Genomic DNA, 18,957 nt, shown 5'->3' with positions numbered 1-18,957 from the left:
CTGCAGTAGTGCAGCAGTGTCATTTGCATGTCCACCATGTGACCGCTGATTGAAGTGATTGGCTGCAGCAGTCATGGGAATAATGAATGCAATCTCAATTGCGGCAAGACCATTAGGAGGGGGGGAGGGAGCAAGGGATTGAATAAGTAACAATATTTCATAACAGTTCCTGTTTGGTCTTTTCTAAAAGAAATCCCTGGATATCACCATAAGGCAAATAAAAGTATTAATTTGATATATGTCAGAATCAGAGCCATATAGGTTCATCTGTACGGTCACACAATAAATGGCACTGCAGCTGACTTCAGCTTTACCACTACCTTAGGCCGGGTTCACATTTGCGTTCAGCAGAGCTGTGGAGGGCTGAGTAGTTTCTCTGTGAAGCTCCGCCCACTGCCGCATCTCCAGTCAGCTCTGCCTACATCTGCATGCGGCCTGCGTACCCATCTTTAACATTGCGTATGTGTGGCGCCCCTGCGGGTCCAGTAGCCACAGAGGTACTGCACCTCATCTAGAGGTGTGGTATCTCACGACCGGGTAAGATGGGGCACTTGACCACACTCCTAACACTGCACCCAACACACTAGTTGGTCAGGGCATCTGGGTGTACCCTTCGGGATCCCAGATTGGCTAGGAAAGGGTGTTGGGGGGTTAGTGGGGAAGGTAGGTAGAAGGGGAGGAGCTTAGAAAGTGGAGTGATTTAGAACAGCCAATCATTGACAGCGAGTGGGCGGAGCTTAGAGAGTGGGAGATTTGAAGTGAGTTGTGGGGGTTCCCTCGGGGAGAGCAAGTGGAAGGACCTGTTGGGGGGCAGCTCCTGTCAGGAGGAGCTGCTGGACTGATTGGCTTAGAAAGAAAGGCTCCCTGAAGGAAGGATTTTTCTAGAGTCCCACGCTGATAGCCATCAGGTGGGGGAAGAAATTAGGTCGCAGAAGGGTCTCAGCCCCTAGCTTAGTGAAGTGAACAACAAACTTAACTACTGTAGCAAGCTGACAGCTGTGGCTACTGTATGGGCCACAGCGAACTTCCAGTTACCTTCTCCAGAGAGACTGCCACTTAGGATCAAGAAATTGCCTGAGTTACGACTTCTGACAGGATCCGCGGCAGCTGGCCTGGGACACTGACTGTGAGATGCTGATGAGAAGGAAGGAGTTAAAGCAGCATTGAGGAGATGGCCTAGGAAGGAATATACAGATGGGGAGTGCTGGAGGGGTGTACTCATTTACCTGGGAGTATACTGGACCCCTTTGCCTGGAGGACTCAGCACCAAAGTGGGCGTCTGTGTGCACCAGACTGAGTAAAGCCCCTTGAAACTGCATTCAACTGAGTCCTTTGTCTCCTTTCTGCACCTAGCACTGCTACATCCACCACTCCGCCTGACATCGTCCCTAAAAACAACTCTCAACGGCCCTGGGACTATTGCTCTACCTGTGGAGAGCCATTTTCACCTCAGCTGCGACACACCAACAGTCTCACACGCTGCGGATTCACCTGCGGGTTTTTCTGCACAGATCCGCAGGTAAAGTGACCTGCGGTTTGACACCTGGACAATGGAATAGGTGTCAAACCGCAGCGGAATCCGCAGAAAGAATTGACATGCTGCGGTTTGTAAACCGCGCGGAAAAACCCGCAGCGTGGGCACAGCGGTTTTGAAAACCCATAGGATAACATGGTACTGTACCATGTCTGCAGAACTGCTGCGGATCCGCAGGGCCAAAAGCGCTGCGGAACCGCAGCAGAATCCGCAGTGTGTGCACATACCCTGAGGGGAACAACACCGCAGCGCTGGTCGCCTCTGACCAGAATACCACAGGCGGCGTCAGGTATTCAGATATAAACTTTATTTTCATTTTTACCACATTCCAATAATAACTCAACCAAACATTTTTCATTTGACTGCCTGGGGCCACAGACCGGGTCACAGCCACTGTGACATCCCCCATTGAAGTCGACGGGCCCGGTACCGAGTACACCATGGCGCGTCATATGCAGACCATGCGGATGCATCCGCATGCGTCATTTTGACAATGCGGCGACCCACGTAGAATGCAAGATGTTGCAATTTGTTGCGGTTGCCGCATCATCAAATCGACGCATGCGGACGCATCGGCATACATGCTAAAGAAAGGTGCGCAGGCCACATGCAGACGTAGGCGGAGCAGACCGGAGGAGGTGCGGCAGTGGGCGGAGCTTCATGGAGACACTACGCAGCCCTCCGCAGCTCTGCCGAACGCTAGTGTGAACCTAGCCTTAAAGAGGAACTTTTGCTGATTTTTTTTTTAAATTTAGATTGAACACCTGCTCCAATTGTTGCTGCGCCACTGATTCTGGAACAGTTTTTCCTTATTCTTCTGTTTCTATTTGTTCCAAAGTTATTCCCCCTTAAATAATGGTGAAAGTTTTCCCTTCAATCAACTGGGTGTGAACAACAGAACTTCAGGGGCATGGCTGTTTTTTGATTGGCCATCATTAGAAGAGATAAAGCAAATATTCTGTGGTACACGCCCAGTTGACTGAAAGGAATATTTGCACCATTCGTTTTTACTAGTGGGCATAACTTTGGAACAGATGGACACAGAAGAAAAATAAAAACTGTTCCAGAATCAGTAGAAAACACCAATTGCAGGGGATATTTGGTTTAAACAAAAAAAAAAATCCACTGAAATGTTTTCTAGCCTACACCAGGAGTGGGCTGTAAGACAAGCATGAAATTGAGCATGAACTGGCCGCGGGTCTCCAGATCTAAACTCAGTCTCACGTATGCCGATGAAGCAGTGGAGTTTGAGTCAGGAAACTCATGGTCGGTCCAGAAACTGGAGTCTGTACTCAGGCTGTAAATGGTGGAGGTGTGACACCAGCCTTAGCTGACAGATTTTGGCACGGATTGTTGTATAAGACTAAGGCAATGTTCACATTTGTGTTGTGGTTTCCATTCATATTGGGAAATAGCAACAACAAACTCCGTACAATAGAGCTATTTTTTTCCATCAAATCAAAGAGGACTTCCGATGGAGGCTCTGGCAGCACTGTGAAAAGAACTGTAAGACAACTTTTAACTGATTAATATAAGACAAAAAAAGACAATAGGGAATTTGTGATTTTTTGTGACTATTTAATAGCCTAATAAAAGTTATATTTTATTTCTCTATTTGCTTTACACATTATATAATAGGGAACTATAGCTATAAAGTCTCGCTCCAAGATGTATGGTATGACAGTATGTACATAAACGCATGTTCTGCAATGATCTTTAGGACCTAAAAACCTGTTCTTGTTTGCGGTAATTTCTGAGATTCTATAAAGCTATCTGGATCCATCATTGGTCTAGTCCTATAGGTTTCTTGTGTTCTGATTATGTGCAGGAGCTACAGCCCCAGTGTTCATGCATTTCTCTTTTCAGTTTATCAAGGAAAGCTAAATGCACACACTCGGCAACGCACGGTCCATTTAGCTAATTAGGCAGCCTGTATACTGACCAGGCTACGTGCTCGTCCACGCTCAGTGACCTATTAACACGGTTCTCATGCGTGCTGACAGTATGACATCTTTCCTCTGTTTATTAGCCCGAGTGACTCAAATGTCATTTTAATAATGATAGTTCTCATTTCCAAGAAATCCTAATGACAGAAGATTAATCTGCTAGCGTCAGCAGTGTACAAACAACGATCGCATTATCAATGGGCAGCGATACAGCGTAGTCCTCCATCTTCACTGTCCATCCTCAACATATGCTCGCTTATTATTTTTAAAGGTATCTGTGTGTATAGACACGAGAGGATCTTGGCCTTGTGTCATTTACCAAGCGGATGAACGTCAAAGATCACAATCAATCATTTACTTACTGAGACATCAAATTGCAAAACAATGGTGTTCAAGGCAGAATAGGAAAATTGTACCACCTCTTTTTCTGCCATGGTTATGGGACCACCTAGTCAAACTTTCAAGCTTGGTGAGAACATACAAATCCCATGCAGTGTTCGTCCCAATCGCAGCAGAGCCGGTGATCTCACGTCTACAGAGCTTCCGGCTCGAGTGTGCAAGCTACAGGTTTTACGCACCTGTCCTACCCAATAAAATTGGATGATTGCTCGATAGCAGCCACTCATGTCCACAAGTCGACATATGATGTCACGGCCTCGCTTATCTCCTAATGTGGAAATGAGCCGAGCCAGATTATTTCTTTAAAGGGCATGTCACACTAAGAGATATCGCTAGCAATATCGCTATAACTAGTGACGTTATAGTGATATTGCTAGCGATATCGCTGTGTGTGATACTTACCTATGACCCGCTCCCCCGCTGGTTATCGCTGATCACGCGAGAATGTCCTGGACTGTTTCTCGTCGTCAGCTTCCTGCGGCGCTTCCTGCTGTGAGGACGAGCGACGCGTGGAGCCGGGCGGGAGGACGCAGGATCGCCTGGTGTGATAGGTAAGTAGCGATCCCCGACCCCTGCGATGTCGCTGGTGGGATCTGCCTGTGTGGCAGCTCACTAGCGACCACTTAGCGATGTACCAGCGATCCTGACCGCGTCAAATCGCTGGTCGGGATCGCTGGTACATCGCTAAGTGTGACAGTACCTTAAGGCCGGGGTAAGACAATGCAAGAAACTCACGCAAGTCTCTCACATCAATACCCAGCACTCGGGACCGGAGCGTTCAGCTGCATAGAAATACATGCAGCCGCACACTCCAGTCCGAGTGGCGGCAGTGCCGGGTGTTGATGCGCGAGTTTCTCGCATTGTACGCACAAGTCTGACCCCGGCCTAAAAAGGTTATCTGGCACTTTACAGAATTTGTGCAATAGTAGGGAATGTTACAGAATAACCATTACTTACCTGTTTAATCCTCCTGCCACTTCAGCAGTCCCTGCCAGTCTTTGCATCATTCATGTGACTAATGTAACCAATCACTGGCCTCAGAAGACTTGGACTGTATGAACAAACCGCTAAGACCAATGACTGACTGCAGCAGTCCTGGCACAGTTTTTTTTTTTTTTTTTTTTTTTACTATATAACATTCCCTACTTTAGGTTAATTTTGCAATTAAAAAAAGAACCCCTTTAAAAGGAGAAATTCCACCAACATTTATCAAATATCCTTCATATAGGTGATAAATGTATGAACAGTGGTGGCCCGATAGATGGAACTTTCACAATTTTTCAGAACAAGGGTCCATAGGTGTGGAGGTCATACACATGAGCTCAGCTCCCGCAGAAGTGAATTGGACATTTACAGAGAAATGCATTGAATATAAAGATACTATTTCACACATTTGCTTTTAAGAAAAAAAAACAAAAAAAAAACAAAAAAAAAACACAATCAACGATTATTTATCATGTAAAAACAAAAATGAAACACGCCCATAACTGTGCCAACAAATACTTTACCTGGTTCAAACATCGCAGCCATTTTGCATAGGACCAAAGACAGCAGAAACAGCATTGTGATGTGCACCTGGTACACGCATTGTCCTGGAAGACAATAAATACAAAAAGGTGTTTATTTATGGCATGTTACAAAGACTGCATGACACTGGCCGCACCGGGTTCATCACACCCTTTTCCTGCGGTGGTGGAACGGTTTTGTAAAAGTAAGGATTAATGAGCAGAATGTCTTTTCCCACCAAGCAGAACATGCTGCTTTGGAAGGAAAACAACTGGTTCAACAGCTGCGAGAATCTGCAGTGCAATAACCGCTGTGCTCCGGCCAAACAGGAAATAGCATTGTCCTCCGCAATATGAGAAATTCAGGAACAGTGCTGACTTTTTTCGGTTTGCAAATTTTGTTCTATTGTGATCATGAGTTAGGACACAGAGCAAATGTCAGTCTCACTTAATCCCCACAGAGAGCGCCGAATTCTTGGTACAAACTAAACTTGGACCCACATTTTAGTACGAATCTCAACGGGTGGTAGGGGTTTGACACACTGTACAGGCCTTTCTTCTTGAGGATCAACGGCGGTTCGAGATCACGAATCTTCCTACACGCATGACATATTAGAATAATGTGACTGCCAGATTGATGATCAATCTCTACAGTCAATCAATCAGATGTTCTTCATATTGCATGAGAAAGCTTCTTCACCGTGATCACTTATTCTAACAGAAGACCAGGACTTCTCACTGTGCCAGCCCGCGGAAAGGTCTCAGCAACAATTGGTAAGGGCGAAATCTCACCGGGTACAGCAAGCTTTACCTGGTTGTCTGCTTTCCCAAAAAAATTACTTTAGATGTGTTCCTTAAATGATCATAAAAAAATCCTGAAATCTTGTATGTTTTAAAGAACCTCCCTGTTCTGTTTGAACACCGTTACGGTATATAGATCACGCATGATCCATCACAACTCCAATCCATTGTTTCCTTCTAGCTGCAGTAAAGCAGAAGTCTGAATCTGAAGGCTGCTTGTGCTAGATAGCCGCCCATGTAATCATGTGCAGAAAGTAAAATAAGAATACAGTTTATCATTACAAAACAAAAAACCGCAAACAAAAATAAAATAAATTAAAAAAATAAATAATAAATGTAAAAAAATAAAAAGGAACATTTTTTTTTTAAAGGTTTCTGAGAACTCTGGAGGGAAGGGGTCGCTGGCTCTGATGGCGCGAGACATGCTTAGAATCGTTTATATTTCTCAGCTTTGACTGCAGTTTTCTACAAAATAAGGTAGAGCAAACAACCAGTATCCCTAACAGCAAATAAATGTGCTGAGGGATATAAAGAGATGCCAGCTTAGCATAAAATAGAATGTTTATTAAATCAATAGATAAAAACAAAAGGGAACATTAAAAAAAAACAGGGAAGAAAAAAACTCCAACTAAGGGGGAGACACGAGCATAACAGACATCAGTTTATGTCATAGCGTTTCTTAATTGGGTACATCCAAGTTAATTTCCATAAAAATGCAGAAAAAGCTAATCTTTAATAATCCAATGGAAAGGGCATTTCAGTTTTACAGGCTATTAATGCCGCGGTAGCATCCATCTAATCAAAGCATAAATAAAGTGCAAGTGCAGCCAGAGTCTATTCAAGACAAAGCCTCCCCATTATACTAGTATTTGGATACCAAATCATAGGCAGGGAAACATGGATAGCAGCATATCTGAAATAGTATGAGGTATATTACCTAAAGTCAGAGGCCGCCAGGAGGAGACAAAAATAGAAGTGCAGTGTCTCTCTACCCCTGTAAGATTTGGTGTTTCTTTAATTACAGCAACTTTGCAAAAACAGACCAAAATGAATGGTGTAACTTGGTATCACTCCTGCAAAACATTGTGCAATTTTTTTTTTTTGTTTTGCATTCATATACACCCACACCAATGACAGGAATAATAGAGGACTTGCTCTACTTGACTCCATGACACAATCACTTTTCCCGCTTCCTCAGAAGGTTTCTGGCATTATTACATTATCTATACACATACACTCATCATTATAGACAATAGCATTTGTCCACCATAATTTCCTGTCTTTTTGCAATTTCCATTTAAAAAGACAAAAGACCGAAGTGCTGTACAGCAGCGTGCTTCAAAACACAAACAAGTATAATAGGGATATCTTGCAGTTAAGTTAATTATGTAAGCCAGATCTGAAAAAAATAAAAATATACAAAAATTGCTCCTCAAATTTTAAGTCTTCAAGTCAATAAATGTGGCTTTAAAGAGAGGAGATTGTAAAACGTTATTCACCCATAGTCAGATGACCACTGTTACTACTAATGACCCATTTAGAAAGCGGCAACAATTGGACTATTGTCCCATCTATACAGGCCAAATAAACTAAAAGCATCAGGTGTGATGAATGTTTACACCCAGTGTATCATTGATTCTGTGCACATGGGACGCTCATCATCCTGTGTAAACAGGCCAGTAGACAACGACCAAACGGCTTGTATATAGTCGATAGGCTGTTAAACGACTGCCAATATTGGCCCACGTAACGAGGTCAATAGGTGAACAGAAAAACACAATGCAATATTAGACAAATGGATCCTGAAAAACCCATCATACAGATGACAAAATTATAGCATATGTGTGCGGTGCAATGAAGCAAGCATGCTGCACATGAAACATATCCTTAAAATGAGAAACAGTTGACGTGGATTCGTTAAAGAAAAAAAAGTCAGTTTTATGTAGAAAAGGCCACTCCTGTCCAAGGGCTGTGCCTGATGTCATTTCTTTATGGAGATATGATTTTTATACCCTTAGGTAACAGTGGTTTTTTCCTTCCTTTTCTGTCATGAATCACATTTTTGTCAATTCTATTTCAAATATTGAGGTCAAGAACAAAGACCATTGTTGTGGACATTCGGTAACACCCTGAACAATCTGTTGTAGTGCTGCTTAGGTAATATTAGCAGGTCTTTCACACTTAGAAAGATTTACCAATGGCCTAGGTCTATATTTAGAGATATTTGCTCTCCCCATTGCGATATGCATTAAATAGACAAAACTACTAAGTCACACCACAGCATGGGTTTCCATGACAAAACAGCTCACTTTTGGCATCACAGAATTGACCCTATTTTGGATCTCGTCATACCTAGCAGACAGAGCATTCAGCATCTGTCACTTGCACACCACCACCTCACCTCACCCACTATCTGTCAAAGTCCCGCAAGGTTCAGTGCTAGGGCCCCTTCTCTTCTCCATTTACACCATCGGTCTCAGACCGATCATAGAATCTCACGGCTTTCAGTATCACCTCTATGCTGATGACACACAGATCTACATCTCTGGGACAGATATCACCTCCCTACTAAAAAGAATTCCATAATGTCTGTCTGCTATTTCATCCTTCTTCTCCACTAAATTTCTAAAACTTAATATGGACAAAACAGAATTAATCATCTCCCATCTCACTTGACCCCCCCAATGGACCTATCCATTAAAGTAAATGGCTTCTCAATCTCCCTAGTTCCACAAGCTCGCTGCCTTGGGGTAATGCTTGACTCTGATATCTCCTTCAAACCACATATCCAAGCCCTCTCCACCTCCTGCCGACCTCAACGCAAAAATATTTCACAGATCTGTACATTCCTCAACCAAGAAGCTGCAGAAACCCTAATCCATGCCCTCATCATCTCTCGCCTTGAGTACTGCAACCTCATGATCTGTGGCCTCCCCTCTAATTAATTCTAAACTCCCCTGCCTGATTAATCACCTGCCCCCTGCTATTCCCCAGCCTCACCCCTCTGTCAATCCCTGCACTGGCTCCCCATTACCCAAAGTCTCCAGTTTAAAACCCTAACCATGACATACAAAGCCATCCACAACCTGTCTCCTCCATACATCTGTGACCTCGTCTCCTAGTACTTACCTGCATGCAACCTCTGATCCTCACAAGATCTCCTTCTCGACTCCCCTCTATCTCCTCCTCCCACAATTGCATAAAAGATTTCTCCTCTACATCCCCCCTACTCTGGAACGCTCTACCCAAACACATCTGACTCTCACCTACCGTGGAAACCTTCAAAAGGAACCTGAAGACCTTCATCTTCGGACAAGCCTACAACCTACACTAGCCATCGCTTCACCATAACGCTGCCTGGCCAGCTCTGCCCTCACCTACTGTATCCTCACCCATCTCTTGTAGATTGTGAGCCCTCCCGGGCAGGGTCCTCTCTCCTTCTGTACCAGTCGTGACTTGTATCATTTAAGATTACTGTACTTGTTTTTATTATGTATACCACTCCTCACATGTGAAGCGCCATGGAATAAATGGCGCTATAATAATTAATAATAATATGCAAGCCTTACATCACCAAGCACAATGCCAAGAGTCAGTGAAAAGTTAGCTGGGTAGAAAGGAAAAATTAGCAATTGTAAGTACACAGTGCTGTATAATATTATGGTTGTAATATATTAAGAGGATATTATTTTTGCTGGGAGGAGGCGTGCTTCTTTAATAACTATGGATTTAGAATGGGAAGTCATAAAAGCTTCAGTAGGTGTAATATATAGGTATCCCACTACTTTTGCCCATTTAGTGTATGTACATCACAATTCAAGAGGGTGAATAATAAAAATAAACCCACTGCTACAACACTGTAGTCAGAGTAATCAGAAACAGCTTTCTGGATTTAATTAGCAAGGCACACCCTGTACAGAAAAAGCCGAATACATGGTGTGATGACCCCACAGAACAGCACATGTAATGCAGTGAGCAGTGTAACAATGCTTGCAGTTATGAAGTTCAATGAGGCTCCTTAAAAGGAAATTTACAGGAGATTCATGCTGCCCAAACCTCAGGGAGCATGAATCAGGGACTGTTTTTTTAAAGCCAGCCAGGGTCCGTGTCTCAGTTGATGAATCTGAGGTCTCTTTTGGTTTCTCCGTGCCCAGTTACCCTATACTGACAGTTCTCTCCTTAGGTCTCTCTATACACACAAACTTGTTATTCAGGGGAATGGGCCAAGAAAGATCCCCAAGGGACTGGCCTCTTAGACCAGTCATCCGAAATGCATGGTTCTCAGCTGGTTTTCCAAGTAGGTGTTCTTTGAGATGTTACAGCGTTTCAGAGTAAAACATATATGGCTGCAAGAACTATTTTTCTTATTAATTCTGCCGGTGTTTAAGGGACAATGAATCTATCAGGCTCGCTTAAACATAGATGAAGGAATCACTAACGAACTTAATTAATGACTGTCTGCGTACACATGGTCAGCACATCATTAATACATGAAAGTAGAAACACTGGCGTGGGAATTATCTAGTGAGTATGCACTGTAGGCTACATCTTTAACTTTAGCAAATAATATTCCAGGAAAATAAGTCTAATAAAAAAAATATACATTAAAGTTAAAAATATATGTATACATATATACACACACACACACACACACATATATATACACTCACTGGCCACTTTATTAGGTACACCTGTCCAACTGTGTGTTAAGACTTAATTTCTAATCAGCCAATCACATGGCGGCAACTCAGTGCATTTAAGCATGTAGACATGGTCAAGACAATCTCCTGCAGTTCAAACCGAGCATCAGTATGGGGAAGAAAGGTGATTTGAGTGCCTTTGAACGTGGCATGATTGTTGGTGCCAGAAGGGCTGGTCTGAGAATTTCAGAAACTGCTGATCTACTGGGATTTTCACGCACAACCATCTCTAGGGTTTACAGAGAATGGTCCGAAAAAGAAAAAAAATCCAGTGAGCGGCAGTTCTGTGGCCGGAAATGCCATGTTGATGCCAGAGGTCAGAGGAGAATGGGCAGACTGGTTCGAGCTGATAGAAAGGCAACAGTGACTCAAATTGCCACCCGTTACAACCAAGGTAGGCAGAAGAGCATCTCTGAACGCACAGTGCGTCGAACTTTGAGGCAGATGGGCTACAGCAGCAGAAGACCACACCGGGTACCACTCCTCTCAGCTAAGAACAGGAAACTGAGGCTACAATTTGCACAAGCTCATCGAAATTGGACAGTAGAAGATTGGAAAAACGTTGCCTGGTCTGATGAGTCTCGATTTCTGCTGCGACATTCGGATGGTAGGGTCAGAATTTGGCGTAAACAACATGAAAGCATGGATCCATCCTGCCTTGTATCAACGGTTCAGGCTGGTGGTGGTGGTGTCATGGTGTGGGGAATTTTTTCTGGGCACTCTTTGGGCCCCTTGGTACCAATTGAGCATCGTTGCAACGCCACAGCCTACCTGAGTATTGTTGCTGACCATGTCCATCCCTTTATGACCACAATGTACCCAACATCTGATGGCTACTTTCAGCAGGATAATGCGCCATGTCATAAAGCTCGAATCATCTCAGATTGGTTTCTTGAACATGACAATGAGTTCACTGTACTCAAATGGCCTCCTCAGTCACCAGATCTCAATCCAATAGAGCATCTTTGGGATGTGGTGGAACGGGAGATTCGCATCAGGGATGTGCAGCCGACAAATCTGCGCCAACTGTGTGATGCCATCATGTCAATATGGTCCAAAATCTCTGAGGAATGCTTCCAGCACCTTGTTGAATCTCTGCCACGAAGAATTGAGGCAGTTCTGAAGGCAAAAGGGGGTCCAACCCGTTACTAGCATGGTGTACCTAATAAAGTGGCCAGTGAGTGTATATATATATATATATATATATATATATATATATATATATATATATATATATATATATATATATATATATTTATTTTTTTTTTTTTTTCACATCCGAAACGTTGCCACTCCATTATAGGTCAGTTTTTTTACTTCATGTGCTGTTTCCCTGTTTGCTCTCTCTCTATATCTATATTTACACAGCTCTAGCAAAAATTAAGAGACCACTGCACAGTTTTATAAAAATCAGATTCTCTGCATGTCTGACAGCCATTCCATTCCAGTGCCAGTTGAATTCCAACCAGAGGACACCTCATTCTACTTAATGTGCTTCTGATTAGGTGATCACCTGAACCAAATCTTATTTAACGAAGGAAAGTATAAAAAACCCTGCTGTGGTGTTCACAATCCTCTGGCAATAGGACAAGCTGGATGGCAAAACAAGTCCTAGCAATATCCCGAAAGTAATAGGACTGAAAAAATAACTTAACCATGCCAAAGGAGTAAAATAGACAAGTCTTGAGTGAGGAAAAGAAGGGCTCAATTCTGACTTTACTAGCAGAGGGATACAGTGAGCGTCATGTCGCCTCAATCCTTAAAATTTCTAAGACGGCAGTCCATTACAAGGTCAAGCAGCAGACATTGGGGACAACAAAGCTACAGACCGGCAGAGGGCGAAAACGACTCTCCACTGACCAGGATAACAGTCATCTTATTCAAATGTCACTCAGCAACCGCAGGATGACATCAAGTGACCTACAAAAGGAATAGCAAATGACAGCTGGGGTGAAGTGCACGGCAAGAAGAGTTTGCAACAGGCTTCTCAATGAGAAGCAAAGGAGAGCCAGGCTGAAATTTGCCAAAGACCATAAGGATTGGACCATAGAGGACTGGAGTAAGGTAATCTTCTCTGATGAGTCTAATTTTCAGCTTTGCCCAACACCTGGTCGTCTAATGGTTAGACGGAGACCTGGAGAGGTGTACAAGCCACAGTGTCTTGCACCCACTGTGAAATTTGGTTGCGGATCGGTGATGATTTGGGGATGCTTCACCAAGGCTGGAATTGGGCAGTTTAATATTTGTTAAGGACGTATGAATCAAGCCGCATACAAGGTTATCCTGGAAAAACAGTTGATTCCTTCTGCTCAGGCAATGTTCCCCAACTCTGAGGACTGTTTTTTTTCCAGCAGGACAATGCGCCATGCCACCCAGCTAGGTCAATGTGTGGATTAAGGATTACCACATCAAATCTCTGTCATTACCAGTCCAATCTCCAGACCTGAACCCCATTGAAAACCTCTGGAATGTAATCAAGAGGAAGATGGATAGTCACAAAGAACAGCTTAAATTTTTGTACCAGGAGTGGCATAAGGTCACCCAAAAGCAGTGTGAAAGACTGGTGGAAAGCATGCCAAGATGCATGAAAGCTGGGATTAAAAATCATGGTTATTCCACAAAATATTGATTTCTGAACTCTTCCTGAGCTAAAACATTAGTATTGTTGTTTCTAAATGATTATGAACTTGTTTTCTTAGCATTATTTGAGGTCTGCAAGCACTGCATTTTTTTGTTATTTTGACCATTTCTCATTTTCTGAAAATAAATACAAAATTTATTGCTTGGAAATTCGGAGACATGTCAATAGTTTACAGAATTTAAGAGCAATTGACATTTTACTCAAAAATATAGCTATAAAGAGAAAATCAGACAAGATGAAAATTTTGCAGTGGTCTTAATTTTTGCCAGAGCTGTGTATATTAAGTGCATAATATACACACACACACACACACAGATATATACATACACATATATTGTATATACACTTATGCCGTGACCCCTGCGACAGCTGGGGGCACTGTATGGGCTTCCCAGGACATGCATGCAGGCGTTTCCTTTATTGTGATGGGGAAATGGTGAGCGGCAGGATTCTAAATGGCTGGGTGTGTGTAATAGGACCTGTAGTGAGGTCATGACCATGTGATCCATACCTCACCTGTGGGTGTGGTTATGTACCATATATTGTGCCTGAGGTCTGGTCACATGGGGAGAGTGTGTACACCTGAGTTGTTCAGGGTGCAAGGTCCTGGAGGGTCAGTGTTGGGAGATTCTGGGAGAAGAATCGGATCCCTGGAGCACGTGCTACGACCTTGGACCTGGTGAGGTGTGAGTGTTGGACAGTCTCAGGAGGGGACAGACGTCCTGAATAGCACCCGCTGAGGCCCTGGTGGCCGGTGTGTTGGGAGACCCTGGGAGGAGGGTTGGATCCCTGAATAGCACCCGGTGAGGCCTGTGTGTTGGACGGTTCCAAAGTGGGGACGGACGTCCTGAATAGCACACAGACAGGTCACGTGTGTTTGCAGAGTCAGTGATGGCACTGCATTGGGGGAGCTACTGTCCGTCTGAAGATCTGGACTGTCAGGTGGCCTGGTGAACAAGGCGTTGTCCGGCACTGTGATCCCAGTTCGGCAGCTTCCCTGAGAGAGAGTACTGACAGGAGTCAGCGTGCGGAGCAGGAGCTCCTAAGAGTTAACCCCAGACAGGGGGAAATAACTGTTGGTTCTTGTGAGGTTCTATGAACATTAATGAACTGTTTGGCGTGCGGTCACCCACGGTCACTGGACAGAGAGGTCCAGCGTGTTTAGGGACTGCAAGGAAAAGCCATAACTTGTAAATGTTCTGGACTATGTGTTAAGCCTGTGAAGTGTAACATTGCTTACAGCAGTATATGATGCTTGTATAAATCAAAATGGACTGTTTATGTGGAAAAACCTGTGCCTGACCCTATTAATCTGCTGCCAAGTGAGTGTCCCCCAACACTAACAATAAGCGCTACCTTACAACACACATAATTACATATATACTGTACATACATATACACACACACACACACACACCCCTATACATCTCTATCTACATGCACAGTTTTAATTACCTGACAACTGACAAAATATTACCGTAAATCTTCTATGGAGAATTTGACCTGATATTGTTATTGGTAATAAAGAAGATTGTGCTTTATACCGCAAAGGCCACAGTAACTGAAGCAAAGAAAACACGGGATGAACAAAGAACAATTGTTTTATCACTTTTAGTGAAATAGTCTATGAGTTTGGCAGGAATGGTTAGGTAAAGCAAGGCAAAATTCTACATTTAGGAGTTACGGTAAATAGAAAGCAGATGAACTAAAAGTTGTCACTGAGAGTAAACCCCTATTTCCCGTGCTAGTTTTGCCACTGAGCTTTGAACATGTGTTGAAGTCCTGGATACTGAGACGATCATTCTGCTTTATTACTGCCGTCGGGGACATCCCATGCACCATACATCATCCCATTAAAAATGAAATTAGTTGCGTTTCCTCTTCCCCATAATGATATTATAGCTTCATAGCCAGGAATTCCCTACATCTCAGAGGAAACTAAACCTCATGAGCAGAAACTAAAAATAACCGTGGTCGCTTCCTTGCCGGCTGCCAGTCCGCTCTGACATTTATAAGGACGGCCTTTGAATGGGATGGATTGTAAGGGACATGAGATTTATGTATACATCCACAAAGAACGTCTAGGAAATGTGTGGGACAAGCTCTGAATGCAGAATCCAAGTCTAAAAAACATAAAAAATAGAGCTCAGAAAAGGCTCAACTGTTCGGTAATGGAAACGATCAGAAACGAAAATAATTATTTTCTAAAAGAGGGAATTGTGATCCAGTTGATATAAGCAGTTGCTGTAGAGGTTTGCCTATAGGGATTTCTATGCATACAGCTCGCTGAAAATTCTACAACAATAAGGGGATTTTAGCCAGTCATATTATATAAGTAAAAAACCAGACAGGCCTAAATGCATCTGCACTAATACAGATATTAGTACCCCCTATATGGTGTTACTAAGAGGCTGTGAGCCAGAAGTCCTGCATTCCCTGTGTGAACACTGCCATATGTGGATTATTTTTTCTGCACTGGTGTGCCACACGGCCAATCCCTGACTGTAGGCTGGCTGTTTCATTTGGTATTATTGCACCTGTGCAGTTGCCATTTTACTTGGGTCCACTGCACCCTGTATTAGTGCAGATGCATTTAGGCCTGTCTGTTTTTTTCCTGAATTTTTTGGAAGATTTTTCCTCTTTTTGAGGTTTTCATGTTAGAGTAGGACTGGCAAGTGTAAGGAACTTTGGCGCAGTTTGCCAGCTTCCGTATTATGGCCATAATATCAACCAATACCTTACATATATTGATATGTTTTTGTGCACTTTATATTTTTTCCAGGGTGCAGTTGGGCCCAAATGGTTCTGCAAACTGTGGCCTCTGTTCACACGGGATGCATTCTAGTTGGCACTGGGCAGCCCCCCTATATGGTGCTACTAAGAGGCTGTGAGCCAGAAGCCCTGCATTCCCTGTGTGAACACTGCCATATGCGGATTATTTATTTTGCACTGGTGTGCCACACGGCCAATCCCTGATTGTAGGCTGGCTGACTCATTTGGTATTATTGCACCTGTGCAGCTGCCATTTTACTTGGGTCCGCTGCACCCTGTATTAGTGCAGATGCATTTAGGCCTGTCTGTTTTTTTCCTGAATTTTTTGGAGGATTTTTCCCCTTTTTGAGGCTTTCATATTATATAAGTAGTAGGGTGAGATTTATTTATTTTCGCAAGGATTGTTTTTAGTGGCATAAAAGAAAAGAATTAAAGTGCACCTGTCACCAGGTTTGGACGCTATAAGATGCGGCCACTGCCTTTCAGGACTTATCTAAAGCATTCTATAATGCTGTAGATAAGCCCCCGACCCGACCTGCAAGATAAGAAAAATAACTTATTATACTCATCCGGGGGGCAGTCCGGTCCGATGGGTGTCGCAGGTCCTTCAATGGGTGTCGCAGGTCCAGCACCGCCCATCTTCTTGTGATGCCGCCCTCTTGTTGATTCATCACTCCCCGACATTGCGCTCCTGCGCAGGCGTACTTATCTGCCCTGTTGAGGGCAGAGCAAAGTCCTGCAGTGCGCAGGCGCTGGGCCTCTCTGACCTTTCCCAGCACCTGCGCACTGCAGTACTTTGCTCTGACTTCAACAGGGCAGATAAGTACGCCTGCGCAGGAGCACGATTCCGGGGAGCGATGAAGCAAGTAGGAGGGTGGCATCGCAAGAAGATGGGAAGCACTGCACTCGAACCTGCGACACCCATCGAACCAGACTTCCCCCCCCCCCCCCCCCCCGGGTGAGTATAACACTATGTGCACACGTGAGGAATTGCCACGGAAATTTCTGCGGCAATTCCGCAACTCCCTGCCGCAGGAAATTAGCATGCGAATTCCCGCGAAAAACTAACATTTTGCAAGCGTAATTAGCTTGCAGAATGCTAGCGTTTTCCAAGCGATCTGTAGCATTGCTTGGAAAACTGATTGACAGGTTGGTCACACTTGTCAAGCATGGTGCTTGACAAATGTGACCACGTTTTACTATTGATGCTGCCTAAGCCGCATCAATAGTAAAAGATAGGATGTTAAAAATAAAAAATAAATTTTTTTTTAAATAATGTTATTCTCACCTTCCGACAGCTCCCCGATATGCTCTGCGGCGCTCCCGGCATCTTCCGGTCCCAGTAATGCTTTGCGCAAAGGACCTGCGATGACGTCACGCTTGCGAGAGCGAGACGTCACGCTTGCGAGAGCGAGACATCATCGCGGTAATTCGCGCAAAGCATTACTGGGACTGGAAGATGCCGGGAGCGTGGTGAGAGGCGGGAAGACTCCGGGGGCCACGGAAGGTGACACTAACAATATTTATTTTTGTTCTGTTTTTTACAGGATTATGATACCCAGGGCCAGGAGGAGAGTCTCTCCTCCTTCAGACCCTGGGTACCATCCGCACATGAAGTGTTCACTTCACGAATGGTGTACATAGCCACATGTGAAAAATGAGCGTTTCAATGCAATCCTATGGGTGCAGAATCCCTGCGATTCCGCAAAAAGAATGAGCATGCTGCGGATTTTTCAGCTATGCAATTCCGCAGTGGAAAAATCTGCAGCATTAGCACCGCATTGCGGAATCCCATAGGATTGCATGGGATGCGTTTTTTTTTGCGCGTAAAAAAATGCTGTGAAACCGCAACGTATGAACACAGCCTTAAACTTATTTTTCTCATCTTTCAGGTCGGACCTTGGGGTTATCTACAGCATTATAGAATGCTGTAGATAAGCCCTGAAAGGCAGTGACTGCATCTTATAGCGGCCAAAACAGCTGACCGGTTCCCTTTAAAGGGAATCTGTCACCCCTTTTTTGAGATATCATATAATGATATCATTCAATTGTGTGTCACATAAGGATTCTCTTTGTACTTTTGCTTCCCCCTGACCCCGCACCTTTCATGCATAAATACCTTTTTTATATCGGTTCAGATGTATGTAAACTGCCGCTGTCCGGTCCGCTGGGCGGGGCTTATTCACCTACTCCCCCCCTCCCTGTCTTGCTCTATGCATTTCCTTTTGTGTAGAGCAAGACAGGGAGGGGGGGAGCAGTTGGATAAGCCCCGCCCTTCGGACTAGACCATGGCAGTTTACATACATCTGAACCAATATAAAAAAGGTATTTATGCATGAAAGGTGCGGGGTCGGGGAGAAGCAAAAGTACTAAGAGAATCCTTAAGTGACACACAATTGAATGATATCATTATATGATATCTCAAAAAAGGGGTGACAGATTCCCTTTAACCCCTTTCTGTCATGTGACGTACTATCCCGTCCATGTGCCCTGGGACTTAATTCCCAGGGACGGGATAGTACGTCACAGCGATCAGCGGCGCCCATGTGGTGAGCGCCGCTGATCGCGGCCGGGTGTCAGCTGATTATCACAGCTGACACCCGGCACAATGTGTCAGGGGCGGTCACGGACCGCCCCCGACACGTTGACCCCTTGCACA

At 44.1% G+C, this 18,957-nt stretch overlaps 1 protein-coding gene across 4 annotated transcripts in view; it reads right to left on the bottom strand.

Moving 5' to 3' along the window:
- SLC44A3 (solute carrier family 44 member 3) overlaps nt 1–18,957 on the bottom strand; it is a 157,699-nt gene that overhangs the window by 21,102 nt on the left and 117,640 nt on the right. For all 4 annotated transcript variants that reach the window (XR_012231418.1, XM_073571389.1, XM_073571387.1 and 1 more), the window contains one exon: nt 5,388–5,471. Coding sequence is in view for 3 of the 4 variants with exons in the window: in XM_073571389.1 (XP_073427490.1) it covers nt 5,388–5,471 (84 nt within the window). In the remaining variant the exon portion in view is untranslated. The remainder of the gene's footprint in view (nt 1–5,387; nt 5,472–18,957) is intronic.

This window comes from Dendrobates tinctorius, unplaced genomic scaffold, assembly GCF_039654945.1.
Source record: "Dendrobates tinctorius isolate UK_male_01 unplaced genomic scaffold, ASM3965494v1 ptg000029l, whole genome shotgun sequence".
Classification (NCBI taxonomy): Eukaryota; Metazoa; Chordata; class Amphibia; order Anura; family Dendrobatidae; genus Dendrobates; species Dendrobates tinctorius.
Note: the sequence above shows the minus strand (reverse complement) of the source record. Positions and strands in the feature narration are given on the sequence as shown.